The sequence below is a fragment of the Pteropus vampyrus genome, unplaced genomic scaffold, assembly GCF_000151845.1.
Source record: "Pteropus vampyrus isolate Shadow unplaced genomic scaffold, Pvam_2.0 Scaffold356, whole genome shotgun sequence".
In the NCBI taxonomy this organism is placed as follows: domain Eukaryota; kingdom Metazoa; phylum Chordata; class Mammalia; order Chiroptera; family Pteropodidae; genus Pteropus; species Pteropus vampyrus.
In genome coordinates, this window is record NW_011889137.1 from 369,130 (window position 1) to 385,096 (window position 15,967).

The 15,967-nt window shown below is 50.5% G+C and overlaps 1 protein-coding gene across 1 annotated transcript; it reads right to left on the minus strand.

Annotated features, from left to right (window-relative positions):
• Window positions 1-334: 334 nt before the first annotated feature.
• Window positions 335-15,439, minus strand: ZNF507 (zinc finger protein 507). The gene is made up of 5 exons (XM_011379144.2): window positions 13,353-15,439; window positions 12,417-12,534; window positions 8,749-8,863; window positions 4,082-4,216; window positions 335-3,967 (listed from the first exon to the last, which is right to left on the minus strand). Exons 1-5 carry the CDS (start codon window positions 15,435-15,437, stop codon window positions 3,655-3,657), a joined length of 2,766 nt encoding a protein of 921 aa, XP_011377446.1. The 5' UTR covers window positions 15,438-15,439; the 3' UTR covers window positions 335-3,654.
• Between the last annotated feature and the right edge of the window lie 528 nt (window positions 15,440-15,967).

The window sequence follows — 15,967 nt, forward strand, 5'->3', positions numbered from 1 at the left end:
CACGCCCAGGTGTGACCAATCGTGCACCCCTGGCCCCCGATAGAGTGCTAGTTGTCATGAGCCCAGCTCGTCCTCAGCACTGTGACTATATAGAATTTAAAGCTTATAAGGCTGTGATCTGGAAGATAAAATGAAAAACTGTGTAGCCCGAAGCTTCAGACTTAGACTGCAGTTTTGAAGCGATTAAAGCAATCTAAAGGCATTTTCGGATATCCTGCGCCACAGGGCTCGATGCTCGTCATCGGCAGCAGTTCAACGGTGGGCCGAGGGTCAGCGTAAGCCTTTGCGTAAGAATGGATACATTACCTTGTTGTTAATAAAACTTAGAGGCAGGTGTTTTTAACAAAAGATTTATTACCAAAATACAGTATTAAAGTCAATACATGACCAACTCCTATAAAGCAAAATAAATTACTATAACTCTGCACAGTACTCGCAAAGGTACTTCAAGCAGCACTGTGGACTCCTGTCACTGCTGAGCAGGCCACCGCTGTACCCTGGACACGGCCCTAGAGCCCTGGGCTGTGAGGCCTGCAGCTCCATGTGCAGGATAATTTTACAAAATGCAAACCATCCTATTTGTAGGATACAGTGTTGGAATTAACTGGCTCTTCACATGTCAGTGTTCCAGAAAGTTTTATACTTTGGCTATAGAAGCAATGCCATAGTGTTACACAATACTTATTTCTTAAAAAAATACACGTATTCATGTCCATGGATATCAAACTCAAATTTCTATTAAATATATTTCATAGAATATTACTTAGAGCACCTTGCTGTACAATAAAAAAAGATTAAATAAGTGTCTATGAAAACTAAAACTGCAACACGTCTCGATAGAGAAGCCTGCTTGTCTCTGTCAAGCCCAGTACGCTGTGGACGACATGACGTAAACATGGGTGCCTGCCACCCGCTTCGTGAGAAAAGACAGAGGAAACAATGAGGCCACCAGCTGCTACCTCAAATAGATGACAGATCTAGAACAAAGGCTTTATAAGCGTCACTGCAGTGCACTGCCTGGACACAGAACTTAAAAGTCTCGCGATCGACTGGAATACAGGCATGGGGCTGTCAGAGCACTGGGGACACTCACCATATTCTGGATGGTCAGAGAAAGAGAAAGTGACGTAGCCCCAAAATGTATTATTGATACTGGCCAGGATGCACCGCCGTCCCCTTCCCCGCCATTGCCTTATCCAGGTGATTTCTCTGAAAAACTAGTTTCACTATCCAGTCGGAATTTTAAGTGGTCAGAGTGGAAAACCAATACTACGAGCTTTGTACGGGAAAAGATCTAGTGCCAGGAAATAAAATGTTACTCCTATGAAGAAATCCGTCCTGATTAGCTCCACACCTCTCTCTTCCACAATTAAAATTGCGTATTTAGTTTTCATTACTACTTTGTTCTCGGTAGAGACACTGCTAGCGTGAGGCTCGCCAGACGGCGACTTGGGAAGGTACCGGGCGGCCCTGCTGTCTGGCCTCTCCTGCAGGGCCAGGAGGAAGCTTCGAGGATGTCCTAGGCCAGAATCCGATGGACGTTTAAAGACTTGGAACTGCTGGGTTAGTCTTCCCTCCAATGAGCTAGGGAAATTTTAAATCCATGATTCCGAATAGAAATTTAGGTAATGATCAATGGAAGTGGTTTAAGGAAATGAAGACTGGTCATTTAAAAAAATTCACCATTGAAATTTTTGGCATTTTTTTGGTTATTAGTATTTTCCAAATGGGTACATCAAATTAAAGCTAAGGAAAATTTATAAGATAAAATTCTTCTAAGGTTAATTTTCAGAATAATATTTTTATGAAGAAATACTGAGTCGTGGCTACCAGCGATGAAAGAAATGACTGAGTGGCAACAATATAAGTGATAATAATGGAACCATTTAAAATATTTTATTTGAATTTGAAATAAAATATAATTGTTTTAATTCTAAAAACAGGAGAAAACGAATATAGGTCCACATGCAGTGGATTTGGGGATTATAATTTACTATATAAAATTCACTTTATCTTTTTAAAAAACCACATATCAAAAATGGATTGACTTTCATAAATAAATTAAAGCTACCTAAAGAGCTACAGAACTACAATCGATTCTGTTTAAATATCATCATGAAAATGCGACCAAAAAAACAAATCAGACAAGGTTCCCAGATGCCTGGCCCCTTCAATGGTTCCCGAAGCAGCCTTGAACGTGTCCGCCCCTTCGCCTCACACCTGGACTCTGGAAGAGCTGTCTTTCCTGCACGCGTCTACGAAGTATCCCATTCAAACCTGCTCTGTGTTGGGAAGCTAGTTCAGAAAGAGCACCATGGGGGGCGGGGAGGGACTCACAAGCCCCACGTCTGACTTGTGGGCAGAACTTACTTCAATGAAAAGATGCATGAATAAATGACCGCACTACAAAAGCCAGAAAAACAAACCCTGTTCTTTTTACTCTTAGAAATGTTAGGACACAAAACGTGTAATTAACGAGGAGAATCCATCTATTTCATGGCACTTGTCGGGGCTCCGGACGTCCTATTGCATGGAATGGAACCTCCTGGATAGAGAAAAGCTCGCAGACTCGCCAAATGCTGTTGTTCCTACAAGTTTTATGAACAGCCTGGATTCCCGCTGTGCTTGAGCCACGTCTGGTTCACCCTTTCTGCTACGTGGGACTTCATAAGACTCTGAGGAGTATGATCTCAATGGCAGTGCTCGCTTCCGGGGGCTTCTGAATCTCACCCCCTCCCCCAAATTGTTTCTAGTTAAGAATTTACACCATTCCCAGGGTCTGGTGATCACATGCACGTTTTCATACATCGTGGCTTCCACGGACCCCCAGATGGAAGGCTAATTCAGGAAGGTCGGGAGCCTGTTTAGCTAGACAACTGGGGGGACCTCCGAGAGGTAACTGCACTGCGCTGTTACATGCTTCTCCACCCTGGGATGGGGGCTGAGTCTGGTGGGAATTCACCTGTTTCCTCCCGTGCCCACAGGAAAGTCACCGTGAACGCACGACGATCACTTACTCCTTCAGCACCTCTTTACAATCTAGATTTGGATGCAGAGGTGTCTTTTCTTTTTTAAGGAGTAAAGCGATATATCTCATGTTGAGCATATGGTTAACGCCTATCAATTCCGGGAAAGATTTAGATAGATCATTTCAAAGCCCCCTTCCCCTTGCCGACTGCTGGTGCCACTGAAAACCCCCAGGGAGTTGCGTCCCACTTGCCCCAGGAGGCCCGTCACGTCAGAGCTGGCACGTCAGAACTGAGAGGAAGAAGAGCAAGCTCTGCTTTAGATCGTGACACGTCCCTAACAGCACGTTTCAGCAGAGCTCCCGAAACACTCTTCACTGCCCTGCGTGCACCGCCACACTGTGGGAAGCCCGAGTAAGAAATACACTCCACACTAAGACGAGGCAACAGCGCTGACACAGGGTCACACCTTTGCCTCCTCGGCCGCTCCCCGTCGCTCGACGCACCTGAATGTTATCACTGCGTGTCCACTTGGAATCCCTCTTACTACACCCCAAATTTGGTTCCACAGTCACGGCTGTCATTTCCCTCAAAATCGCACCGAGCTCCTGTGTCCGGGCGGTCACCGGACAGCGCCCGCCCGGCGGGACCGCGGTGTGGCGGGGCCCCGCTGGGGTCTGGGCCGCGTTCAGAGGCGCGTCGCGTCCTTGCTCAGGATGATGCTGACGATCTCGCCCTCGTGCTCCTTCATGTGGCCCAGCAGGTTCTCTTTGCTGGTGGATTCGAAGCCACAAATGCAGCAGCAGAAGAGCAGCACGCAGTACTCCGCGCCGGCGGGGGCCGCGCCGGGGCCCCTCCCCGCGCCGGGCTCCTCGTGCTCGCCGGCAGCCTGGGCCGTGGGCTCGGAGGGCGACGCCCCGTCGTCTGGGCTTTCGGCGACAGGGTCGCCTCGCTCGTCACTGCTGCTCTGCAGCGTCCTTGCGGGGGATTTCCCTAGAACTCTTAAAAACCAAACAGAAAACACCAAACCTTGAGCTGGCAAGAGCGCAGGACTAGCACGAGTAACCCTGCCTTTAAGGGACTCGTACCGACAGGGGAGGGGCGGGAACAGATACCTGCCGCTCTGCGAAATCGCATCGTTAATGGCCTTGTTCACTTGCTCGTAGTTATAGTTTTGGTCACTCGCATGCTTCCACATATGCGACTTCAGAGAAGGAGGGTGGCTGCACACGTACCCACACAAAGAGCACCTGGAAGGTAGGCGTGAGGGGAGTCAGACCCATGCTGTCACTTCGGTCACTACAACGATCCTGTCACAATCATAAATTCCTTCTCCTGATGCCGTGTTAGACATCGTGTCTCACTGACCCTAAGGTGTCCCTGATTCTAGGCACGTGATGCTTTCACATGGACATCTATGAGCCAGAACACCCTAGAATGGACATTCCGGGGACAGTGAAATAGTGTTTCCAACTTACAAAGAATTGATGAATCGACAAATACCCCAAGTACTTCAGCTATTAACAGTTCTTAGAAAGACTGCTAATACAGTAACTACAAAGTCTGTGCTCTGAATTATTTAACTCTGCCCACAAAGACAAATGCACAAAATCAACCCTCCACACCGTTTAAGAAAGCAAAACGTAATTAAGTGATTTTCAACATGAACTATGTACTTATTTTTAGATCCACAGAAATTGGAAATAGTTCTGAAAAGCTTCAACACTTTAGATTTCACAAATAAAACATAATCAATAATCGCTGAAAGCCCATTCAAATGAAAACTCGTCTCACACAGCCGGGTGCACTGGTAACGTGTGAACGGAGTGCTTATTAACTCTTTCAGGCACTGTCGGGCTGGTGCCCTCTCAGGCGTCCAGTAACTCCTTCGCGGACACTGTCACCGGATGAACCGCCACCAGTACTCGATTCGCTAACACCCACACCACGGACCCTCGAGCGGGGGCTGGGACCTGGAGCCCCGCCCCCGAGCCGCCTGGTCCAGGGTCGTGGTGGTCTGTGTATTCTGTGTGCTTTGCCAAACGCACCGTGTCACGCACCCGCCGCACATGCCACGCTGAGCAATCTCCCTCAGAGCCTCTATGCTCTACCACCCCACCCCACCCCACCCCACCCCACCCCCGTGACCCCTGGCAACCACTGATCTTTAATGTGTCCACAGCTGTGCCTTTTCCAGAGGGTCACAGAGTTGAAAGCATATAGCACGTGGCCTTTTCAGATGGCGTCTGTCATCACTGAGTCGTGTGTGTTTAAGGTCCCTCCATGTCCCTTTGTGGCTCAAGAACTCTTACTGCTGTGCGGCCCTCCGCCGTCTGGACGGGCCACAGTGTGTTCATCTGTTACCCGCTGAAGGGCAGCTAGCTGCTCCCGAGTCTGGGCGACTCTGAACAAAGCTGCTCTGAACATTGGGCGCGGATTTTTGTGTGGACGTAAGTTTTTGTCATTTGGGAAAAAAAATTTTTTTTAAAAGACATTTTTGTTAAATATTTAATTACAAATCTACCAAATCAGGTGAGTTATCTGAATGCTTCTGCACGACGAGAAGCACGGGCCGCGTGACGACGTGCGAGCAAGCGAGGCGACTCCTCACCCGACAAAGCTTCGCCCTACGACAGACACGGCACGGCGCCCTTTTATCACGTGTCCTGAGGCTTCAGGTCCAAGGCCGGCAAAGCGTATTTTTCATTTAAGGACATACTGGGTATTTTGGGCTGGGTATGATAAGTCAACGGACGCCCCCAGTCAGCCCTCATACTTCAGGAAGTGAAGGCACAGTGACACCTGGCCACCTTATCTCAAATGCCACAGGCTTATAGAAGCAGTGCCAGCGCATGGAGAAGAATGGGCCACACAGGTGACAGTCGGCACCGAGTCACGCCTGCGGGCCCGGGGCTGTGCCGAGCGCCTCCGGTCCAAAGCCTGCCACTTCCCTCCTCACCACGTCCTCCCGCCGCCCCTCCGCGAGGGAGACGCAGCAGCCCGAGGAAGCTGGTGCTGGGCCACGTGCCTGGGGGAACTCGAACCGCGGGTCCAACTAACCCCGGGCCGTGTGGTACCCAACAGTTCCGAGCGGAACTTTTTGGGAGGCTGGGTCGGCGGCAGCTGGTGTGTGGTTCGCACAGGCTGCTCCTCCGCGAGGCGCTGGGAGCACAGGGATGGCCGGGGCCCTTCACCGCTCCCCGTCCTAGCACGGCCGTGGAAGGCAGCTCCGTCCTCCGACCGCATGACTCCATGAGGTTTCTGGGGTGACCGCATGGAGCCATAAGCAGAGGAAGGAGACCAGGCCCTTCAAGGCACCAGTAACAAGCTGGGAGCTTGGGACATAAAATCTCATTCAGTCCTCACGAAGCTTCACGCACGAGGCGGTACCCCCAGCTTTATCTGGGGAGGGAGGCTGAGCTCGCGATACTGTCCCCAAGGTCCCCCAGCTGGGCACAGGAGTACGGCCCAGGCCTGAGACTAAGCATACGTCTCCCCAAGTCGCTGGTTGCCTCCAAGGGAGTATGGAGACCTCAGCTTGGCAGAACTGCTGCTTGGGAACAGCATCTCTCCTACACAAACACTCAGGACAATCCCGGTGACAAAGTGCGAGAGTGAACAAATTTGGAAACAACACACTGAGACCTCTCTGAGGTGACAAGAAGAGGATTCTTGGGGACGTTGCCCACCGGAAGGAAGACCCTGGGACCACTGTCTGACTCCGAGTCGGGACGTATTTGAAGAGCATATGAAACACAACCCCCAAGACACCGAGAGCTACTGGAACGCGTCTCCGAGCCGTGAGACCTCCCTCCACAGAACCAACACCAACCACGAGACTCTCCCGCGAATGTCGTGTCGTCCATTTGAGCATTCGCTTGTTCGTCGTGCGTCTGTAAGCTTCATGATGGCAGGAATGGTCTCTTTTTTATTATGACTATATAATCAAAGAGTCTAACACAGCTTCTGAAACATAATATTTGCTCAATAAATGTTTCTCAATGGATTTGAATGAAGTCTGATTCTGAACCCAAGGGATGTTATTTAACTCTTACCCAGATCACTTGAATTTGAAAATGTCATCCAATTTAAAAATACACTCAAAATAAAAAGGCAAAAATTCCTCCTCATATCAGATACACTAGTGTCCCGTTTCCATCATGTTCCCCTAAATACTTTGCAATGTAAATCATGAATGACACAACACGTTAAATACCATTTACCACTTGTCATCTACAATTTATGACACCGAGTCGCTGCTAATAATGGTTAATGACCTTCATTACACTTGGGGGAAAAAACTTTCTTAGGGATCCTAGTTTTAAAAATAAAAAAGCTGTGGTATATACACACAGTGGACTGCTAGCCAGCCATACACGAGATGAGACAGTGCCACTTGCAGCAACACGGATGCGTCCCGAGGGTGTTACAGACCAGGTGGAGCGAGTCCGATGGAAAAAACTAGAAAGTGTATAATCTCACTCATGTGTAACGAGTGAAAAAAGAAACAAACGAACAAATAAAACAAGAACCAATTCGCAGGCACAGACATCAGACGGGTGGGTAGAGACGGACGGGGTGGCGACAGTGACATGTTCCGCAGCGACGGGAACTGGACTCTGGCGCTGAGCACGCCACAGTGTGTGGACGTGGATTGTATGTCACAGACCGGAAACTTACATAACGTTCTCAACCAATATTACTGCAATTAAAAAGAAAAAACTAGAAAAATGCCATTTTTATACCAATCCACTCCATAACCAAATGAATGATTCCATATCAGTAACAAGCTAAATGTTTTCCTCCAGGAACAAACAAACAAGCGAACGAATCAAACAGAGACAAGAGGCAAGGTCGAGCACCTTCCACGGAGCGACAAGACTCTGCAAATGGATGTTGTCTGGAGTGAGTGTAAGTAAGTCTGCTGGTTAGCAAACGCAGCACAGACTGACAGTTAAAACCATATACAAAGAGAGCCTCGTTATGAGATCAAGCGGTGGCACTGAACGGCCAGCCTGTCAGGTTCCTACTGAGATATTAACACGGTAACTTTCCCGCACTCACCTGTCACACCTAGAAAACCCGAGACAGACTTAAAACAGGTGATGCGTTTTGACGAAAGGTTAAGAGTTCATGCCTGTGGCCTAGCACTCCGTCATGGTGACCAACTTAGCTCAGAGTGGGAACCATGGCCACAAGGAGACCAAACTGCTCTGTGGCAGCTGGACGAACTCTATATAAACAACACTTTTATTTGCAAGAGGCAAAATTTATTCAAAAAGTAATGATTTACATTGATCAGCCTATTCTGATGAACTGAGGAATGCTTATAGTTTTTGAAAACACGTATGAGAATTGACTTCTGTGAGTAATCAACTAAATGACCTTATTTTACACACGATACATTAATCTTCAAAAATAGAATCTTTCACAGGGAATTCTATTGCTTTTAAATTTTAAGGAGCTTCTGCTGGAATACTGAGTACTTAGCTGCCAAGTTACTGAAAGGTATTCGAAGCGCCGAAGACCGCTATGACAATTTGCATGAAACTGACAGACACGAACATCTTCCTGTATTTCAGCTAGAAAAAATAACTATGGTCCTAAAACTTAAGCTTAAAATTCATATTTTTAAATAAACTAAACAACACTCATGAAACCAGTAACTGAAAGTGATATGAGTTTTTAATTACTTCTAACTTGGTTTAATTACTAATAAGTTTGTCTTTTACTATCGAACACTCTAATACAAGCAGCAGAACTCCAGGGCCATTCCACTTACCTGTACGGCTTATCAGAGTTGTGGATTCGTCTGTGGTTTCTGACACCGACGTACGTCGTGCTGGTATAATCGCACACGTCACATCTGTACTGTTTCTGGATGGAAGACTTATTCTCTAGACAAGGCATTTCAGAGTTTTAGCGACATGCTTTGCTTAGGTTCAAATGGCATCATTTACATTCCATCGTAAATGAATCTTTAAACCACACAGCGTTAACATTTCAATCAAGGCTTTCTAACTGTCTAATAACAATAAATTTAAATATGGCTTTACAGCTTCTCCTGCATCTGGACTTTCAGCTGATAGAAACTGGACATCATCTATCTGTGGACACAGATACACTGGGTTGCTTTCCACATAACCTTGCACAAAACTCTAAAGTAATAAACTGGATGTCAGCTGCCCTGCTGACTGTGTAGCAGCTGAATTAGCCACAGATATATCGTGAATCTAAAAGATGTTAGCCTAATAAATACTGGGTATATCACCTTAAGGAAATGATTTGCCAACAAGTGACATTTAATACCATGATCCAATATTATAAAGTATGGCTACAAAGCATAGATAACAAACTCAGTATGAGAAAGCTAACGCTCCATCTGTGGGTTTTCTCTGGAACCATCGGCTGGCAATGCGGCAGTGGAGGGAGAAGCAATGTTATTAAGTGCCACATAATGCTGCGTAATTGCGTCTAGCAGCCTGACGGGTCCCAATGACAAAGATTCTAAGAATGTGACGATCAGCTCTCTGAAGCCAGGGAGACTGGGCCCAGCGGAAACAGGCTGCCTGCAACGGCAAGCTTGGGACAGCATAGCTGGATGCTGTGGCCACGGAGAACGCTCCTGAGGACAGTCGTGGCTTTGTGTGCCCCGTCAGCACCCAGTGCCCGGGCACGTCAGAGCCTGTGGGCTGGGCAGCCAGAAGCACAGCAGGCATGAGGGCAGAAGGGCAGAGGCGAGGAAGCTTAGGGAGCGCAGCACGACCCAGCACTATAGGTGAGGCTGGCGGCACGAAAGAATACCAACAACGGAGTTTTAACAAAACGAAGAAAACCCTGAAGGGAAATTTAAGCTTTCTAAAACTGAAATTTTCTTTTGCTAATAACTGCTCCCGCCAGGCGGGACTAACTGTCTCAATTTCCTGGTGTAAATCTATAACGTTAATATATACACTAATCATAATTATAACCTAACTATTACTCGTAATTGGTAGGTTAAAAACTTGGACTTGATTATAAGTGGCAGTGTTCCAAATACAGTTTAAAAAAACCTGAAAAAAAGGAAGTGTGAATACTGGATAATGGTTTTGTGTGAGAAACATTGCAGATCAATGACAACTAATAAAAAATGACAGATGGTAAGACTTAGCGTAGCACAGGATGAGAGCCTGAGCCACCTCAAGCAACTGTCCTTAACAGAAGGAGCACCGGACTTAAAGTTCAGACTCGGGCTCAGTCCTCACTCACACTCAGTGCTGGTGTGACCGCAGGCCCATCAGGCCAGCTCGTGAGGACTGTTTCTCATCTAGGAAATGGATGTGCTAGACCCTCCCCGCACGTCCGGTGAGCCCAGAAGTGATCTGTGCTTCCCTCCACTGCAGTCTGTGCGGCCCTGTGCTCGTGTGTGAAGTCTGACGTGTCACCAGAGGAGACGCCCTGAGGGCGGGTGGGACTTGCCCGCTGTGTTTGCAGTGAACCCCCCGAGCCTGGCACGTTGCAGGTTTGCAATAAAGAACAAGTGATTTAAACCTCGCGCGGACGTGCCACAGCAAAGTGCTGTGACGTTCACCAACACACCCAGCTGTCTGGTCCCCAGGCAGTGCTGCCGTCACTGTCCTCTCAGCACCCAGCTCAGTCCCCAGCTCAAGGCGGGCACTCCGTGCCCCTGGCAGACGCGTGCCCAAGCACCGCCACCCTGGCCATCTGTGCTACGGCACCATCTCCCCTCTTAAGTCAGTTTACTAAATGGTTAAAAAAATTTCAACAAACAGGAATTATTTTTATCTTCGTTGTGAGCTAAAAGCTTCTTTGGCGTGACAACCAGAATTTGAAAGCGCATCTGCTTCTCCAGTAGGTGGCTGGGCCTAAACGGTTTTGTTTGCTTTTACAGAATCGCCCCCAACGCCTGCTTTTATTTTAACCCATCACGTTTCCACATCCCTGCTGAGGGACTAAAGCATTAAAGCATTTGCTACCTTTGGACTGTAAATCCTAACGAAGGAATAAATTATGTCCTGCCCTTGACTTGATAAAGCGTCAGCGTAGGTGTAAGTTCACAGGAGGCCACCCGCAACCTGAATTGTCACAGCGCCATGAAAGAGTCAGCACGTGCCGTCAAACCCATACACTGAACCCGCGGAAGCAGGAGGACCCAGAGCAAAGACGCTGCAGAACGGAATGCAGTGCAGACTGGCTCTGCGAGGCTCGAACTGCTCATTTTCATTTCGAGCTGACGTTTTACTTTTTCATTAAAACTGTAGGTTTCGATCTGTTAGCCCACATGGACAGTTTTAAGTGATCGCTTTTGAAGTCAGTGCTAGAAGAGACGCCCTCCAGCGCCGCCACCGCACTGCAGGTGGCATCCCCCAAGCAGGGCGCACGTGACTCCTTCACCAGGGACTCACGGTCCAAAGGTAGCGAATGCTTTTATGCCTCCCTCAGAGGGGACGCGGAAACTCGACGAGTTAAAATAAAAGCAGGCATTCGGGGCGATTCTGTAAAAGCAAACAGAGCCGTTTAGGCCCAGCCATCTACCGGAGAAGCAGATGCTCTGTCATAAACTCCTTTTGTTCGGGACATTTTTACCGGGCTGACATCTGCTTGACAAGCGATTTTGGTGCCTACTGTCGTGTCAAATCAGTTCTTTCAGAAACATTCTAGAATCAGTTATGCTTTCTGGGGTATAATTTAATGAACATTATGGTAAAACATTTTACTCTGCAGTTGTTTCTAACTTTAATTCTTAGGAAATCTAAAAATAAAAGTCACCCCAATGTTTTATTTCCCATAAACGCTACACACCACACTTGAGACGTTTCAAGCGCATCGATTTAAGCAAGCTGATACAAGGCAGCACAGCTTGTCACGCCTTATCCCCAATTCCCCGGATGTGGCATCCGCCTTCTCAGGGAACTCTAATTAAATCTTCGATTCTAACATTCCTATTAGCAGGAACGTGGCTGACTCGTACCTAACTGGTATGTGCAAAGACCTGGTGGTGGCGTTTTTTAAATAATGCAGATGAGACTGGCAGTCACACTTGGTTGAGAATGGGATCACAGCGGGAAGCCTCAGTCAGGGCTCGAGGTGGGGCTGCCATTTGCCAGCTGTGCTGGCACTGGGGGAAGGCGAGCAGGCTTTGTTTCTATGCTGCGACTTCCCTGGCCTGCTGGCACTGCCACCTAAGGGATCTCCTGTACTTGGCTCTTAGAGGACAGCACACGTTTCAACGTAGTACCTACCTACACAGTTGAAGCTGAATATTTACAAATGCGGGATTCATTTTGTACTCAGAATTTCCTTGGGGACAGAGATGAGAAGCACTCACTCACAGTGTAAGTTAGGAGAGAATACATACAGCTTTAGTCCTGAAGGTCACCCACGTGACAGCTCAGGGCATGGTTCAGTTCATGTGCTAGTCAGTGCAGCCTGTATAAAAACGCCACATACCTTCCTGAACACACTTCTCATCAGCTGTGTCACTGGATGCTCTTGGCTCACTGCGACTCGCCATTGACAAGGTGTCTGGAAGGCTGTGTTGCTCTCTCTCGTGGTTCCTCAGCTGACTCTAAAAAATTGAGAGAAATTCAAACGCGGTTTTCAAAGACTACACTTGCACAGCCGCCAGGAGGCCGCAGGAGGAGGAGCCAACTGCTTTCGAGGCTGGGTACCTAGGCCACTTCATCGACACTTTAAAACTGAAGGTGCTAAAAAGCGGCACATCTGACAGTTCCTGGGAAGAAGCATGCTAGGGAAGCCACGACCTCATCAAAAAGGCAGGGAGCCACCACTGTCCCGCGGGGTCTCCACATGTGGCGTGTGCGTGCTTCTGAACCACTGACAGTCTGAGCAGACTGCTCACAGCGCCTCAGCGTGTCCACGGCGACGAGTCCAGCACTGACAGTGGCCTTGTGACCCGCCTCCCAACACCAACTAAGCATGTCCGAGAGACCTGGCTGGGCTGAGCCTCCGCCAGCCACCCCCAAGTCAAGAGCAAGCAGCAAAGCAGCCTAAGTCACTGTGGGTGACTGTGTAACGGCTGCAGTGAGTGATCTGCATTTCAGGACCGTGGAAGATGAATAATAGATATTTTTTGCATTGCTGACGTGTGCACATGCACGATGTCCCCCACTGCACGTTCCCTTGTAATGAATTCCCGCACACTCTGAAATCCACACACTTCCAAAGACGTAAAGCGAAGAACTAGACTATGAAAGCAGTAGCCACAGAGGCCGTCGGGGAGGTGGCGGGCTAGGGGAATCTCGATGCCCCCAACTTCAGCCCTGACCTGCACGCCCGCTCGTCTGGACCCTGGGCAAACTGACAGCCCTCCCCGGCCCTGCTCTGAGACCCTACGGTCGCTGGGTGAGCCGACGCAGGGCTCACCTTGCAGAGGAAAGACTCGGCACACCGTCTGCACTGGTAGGCCCTGGTTTTGCAGTGGTGGATCATGTGGCTCTCCAAGTCTTTGCTGTCGTCCGCGACGTGCTCGCAGATGGGGCACTGGTAGGGCTGCCTCTGCCGATGGAGCCGCAGGTGCTGCTTGATGTAGCCCTTGTTGCCACTCGCGTAGTGACACAGGCGGCAGCGGTAGGGCCGCTCTGCGTCCGGGATGTACTCCACGACGCTGCTTCCCGGCACGCTGGCCTCGCCATGGGGCTGGCACTGGGCGTTGTCCTGCAGCTCCTTCAAGATGTCATCGTCCGAAGCGTTCTGGTCAGTCCGTTCCCTCAGCTTCTCGATCACAGTGAGCAGGGACATGCTGATGCCCGTCTTGGCCTGCCCGTCCGACAGCTCCTGCCGGCCCCCCGGGAGAGCTACCAAGGCAGAGCTGCTTTGGTTAAACCCTGCCAATCCGTTCGAGGAGTTTTTGAGTGGCGACATCATTTTAGAATATGCGGCCAGTGTACTGTCTACTTGCCTTTGGCCGGTGTCTGGATCTAGGAGGTTTATGTCGCCATAATGCCCGAGGCTGGCTCTCGTGAGCTCCGCAGCTCGGATGGGCATGGTGACCAGCGCTTCTGCGGCTAACGAGTGCAGGCGAAGGGACTCGGAATTCGTTCTCCTCCGGCCGGGGGGCGCGTTCTCATCGGGAGCCAGGCCCGGGTACCCGAGCTCACTGTCGGTCTTCTCCGCACGGCTCCAGCCTATGATCAGCCCCCCGATGTCGACAGTGCATTTGTCGGCCCCGCAGGCTTCCCCCGTCCCCTCATCCCCGGCCCGGGCTTCTGGCGGGCTCAGCTGCTTCGCCTCTTCGATCTCGGCGCTCACGAGGAAGCTCCTCTGGGAGAGGCCTTCTTCAGCACTCGGCAGACGCTCCACTATCACGTTAACGTGGCCTTTCGTGTTGGGGCCACTGCTGATGATTTTCTGTGCCGACGACAGCAGGCTGTCGGCCACCAGCATCTCCTCCGCATCAGAGGTCGCCTCGAGTGTCTCCTCCGCGTCAGGGTCCAGGGCCACGGACCGTCTGGGGCCAGCACCCTCATCCGCGCTCTGTCTGGGAGGGGACGCGGAGGGTGACGGCTCTGAGCTGCAGATCTGTACCTGCACCGACGGCCCGTTCTGCACCCGCAGCGCGCTGTCCCCGATGGCGATGACGACCGCATCGACCGTGTCGACCCCTCCGGCTGAGGTGGCCGCCGGAGAAGCCAGCAAGCCCAGGGGTTCATTCTCGTTTTCGAATATGGGGTAGGAGCAGCCGACCTCTCCGGCGTGCTTCCACGCGTGGGTCTTGAGCATGCGCTGCTGGCCACACGTGTAGCTGCAGAAGAGGCACCGGTACACGCCGTACTGCTCGTACGCGTACCACTGGCCCCTGCCCGCTCCCGGCGTGGCTGCGGCCGGGACAGCTGGGGTGCCGGGCCTGGGCTCACCGTGTCTTTCTGGGGGGCTTGCGCACGGCTGGGCCTCGGCTGGGGCCTGACAGCTGGCCTCGCTGCCGTGGTCACTGACCACGTGAGCCTCCAGCTCCTCCTGGCTCTTCGACGTGAGGTGGCACTCTGAGCACATCAGGATCACTTCGTGCTGCTGGCCGTGCTGCTTGATGTGGTCCTTCAACACAGGGAACGACGCCGACAGAAACTTGCAAAGGCTGCACTGGTAGGACATCGCCGTCCCCTCACTCTGGGCGGGAGAGTGGGGCGTGAGAGACGCCTGCGACACCTCGGCCCTTCCGGCAGTGGGCGGTGGGGCGACTTTCGCTGGAAGCTCGCAGGGCTCTTGGGAGTCAGGAGAACATGTCGCCGCACTCGAGCGTGAGCGCTTTTTCCCAATTAGAAGACATTTTTGTGACTTTTCATGTTCCACTATCTTGCTTAACTTCTGGATGACATGGATTAAGGGATCTGTTCTGGCTTTTCTTTGTTCATCGATTTCCAACGATGAACCGATGACGGTTTCAGCAGCCAACAGCGCCTCCTGCTCCCCGACGTCTGGCGCCAACACGGCAACACCGCTGCTCTCCTCCATACCTGGAAGGGTGACGGAGAACAGAGACAGGGCAGGTCACAGGGGGCTGCGGCACGCGTCGCGCGTTAGCTAGCCTGCGTGTTTCCTACCCGGGCCCGGGGACTCGCGTCGTTCACGACTTCCCCTTGGAGCGCCACCTCCTATCGGGATGGATGGCGGGGAGCCTCCCACCCTCCACTTCTTCCTCTGGAAAAGACGAACCACCTGCAACCCCTTTCTCCCCGACGTCCTCGCCCCCGACAGCTCGTGCTCTTTCACACGACTGACTGAAGGGACACAGCTATTCCCCGGGTGCCGCCTCCAGTCACCATGACATCCATGCTGTGGGGCCAGCACACGACTGATACGACTTCGTACCCCAAATAGAACTCTAGTTTTTACTGAAACCGTCAATTTGTTTTTTCTCTACAGATCTCTGAAATTACAAAAATATAGTCATTAACCTATTGTAAAGCGCAGCGAATCCTGAGAAGCGCTATGGAGATGAAACCACATGAAGGCGACAATCCAGTTCCCTCTTCCACTTCCTC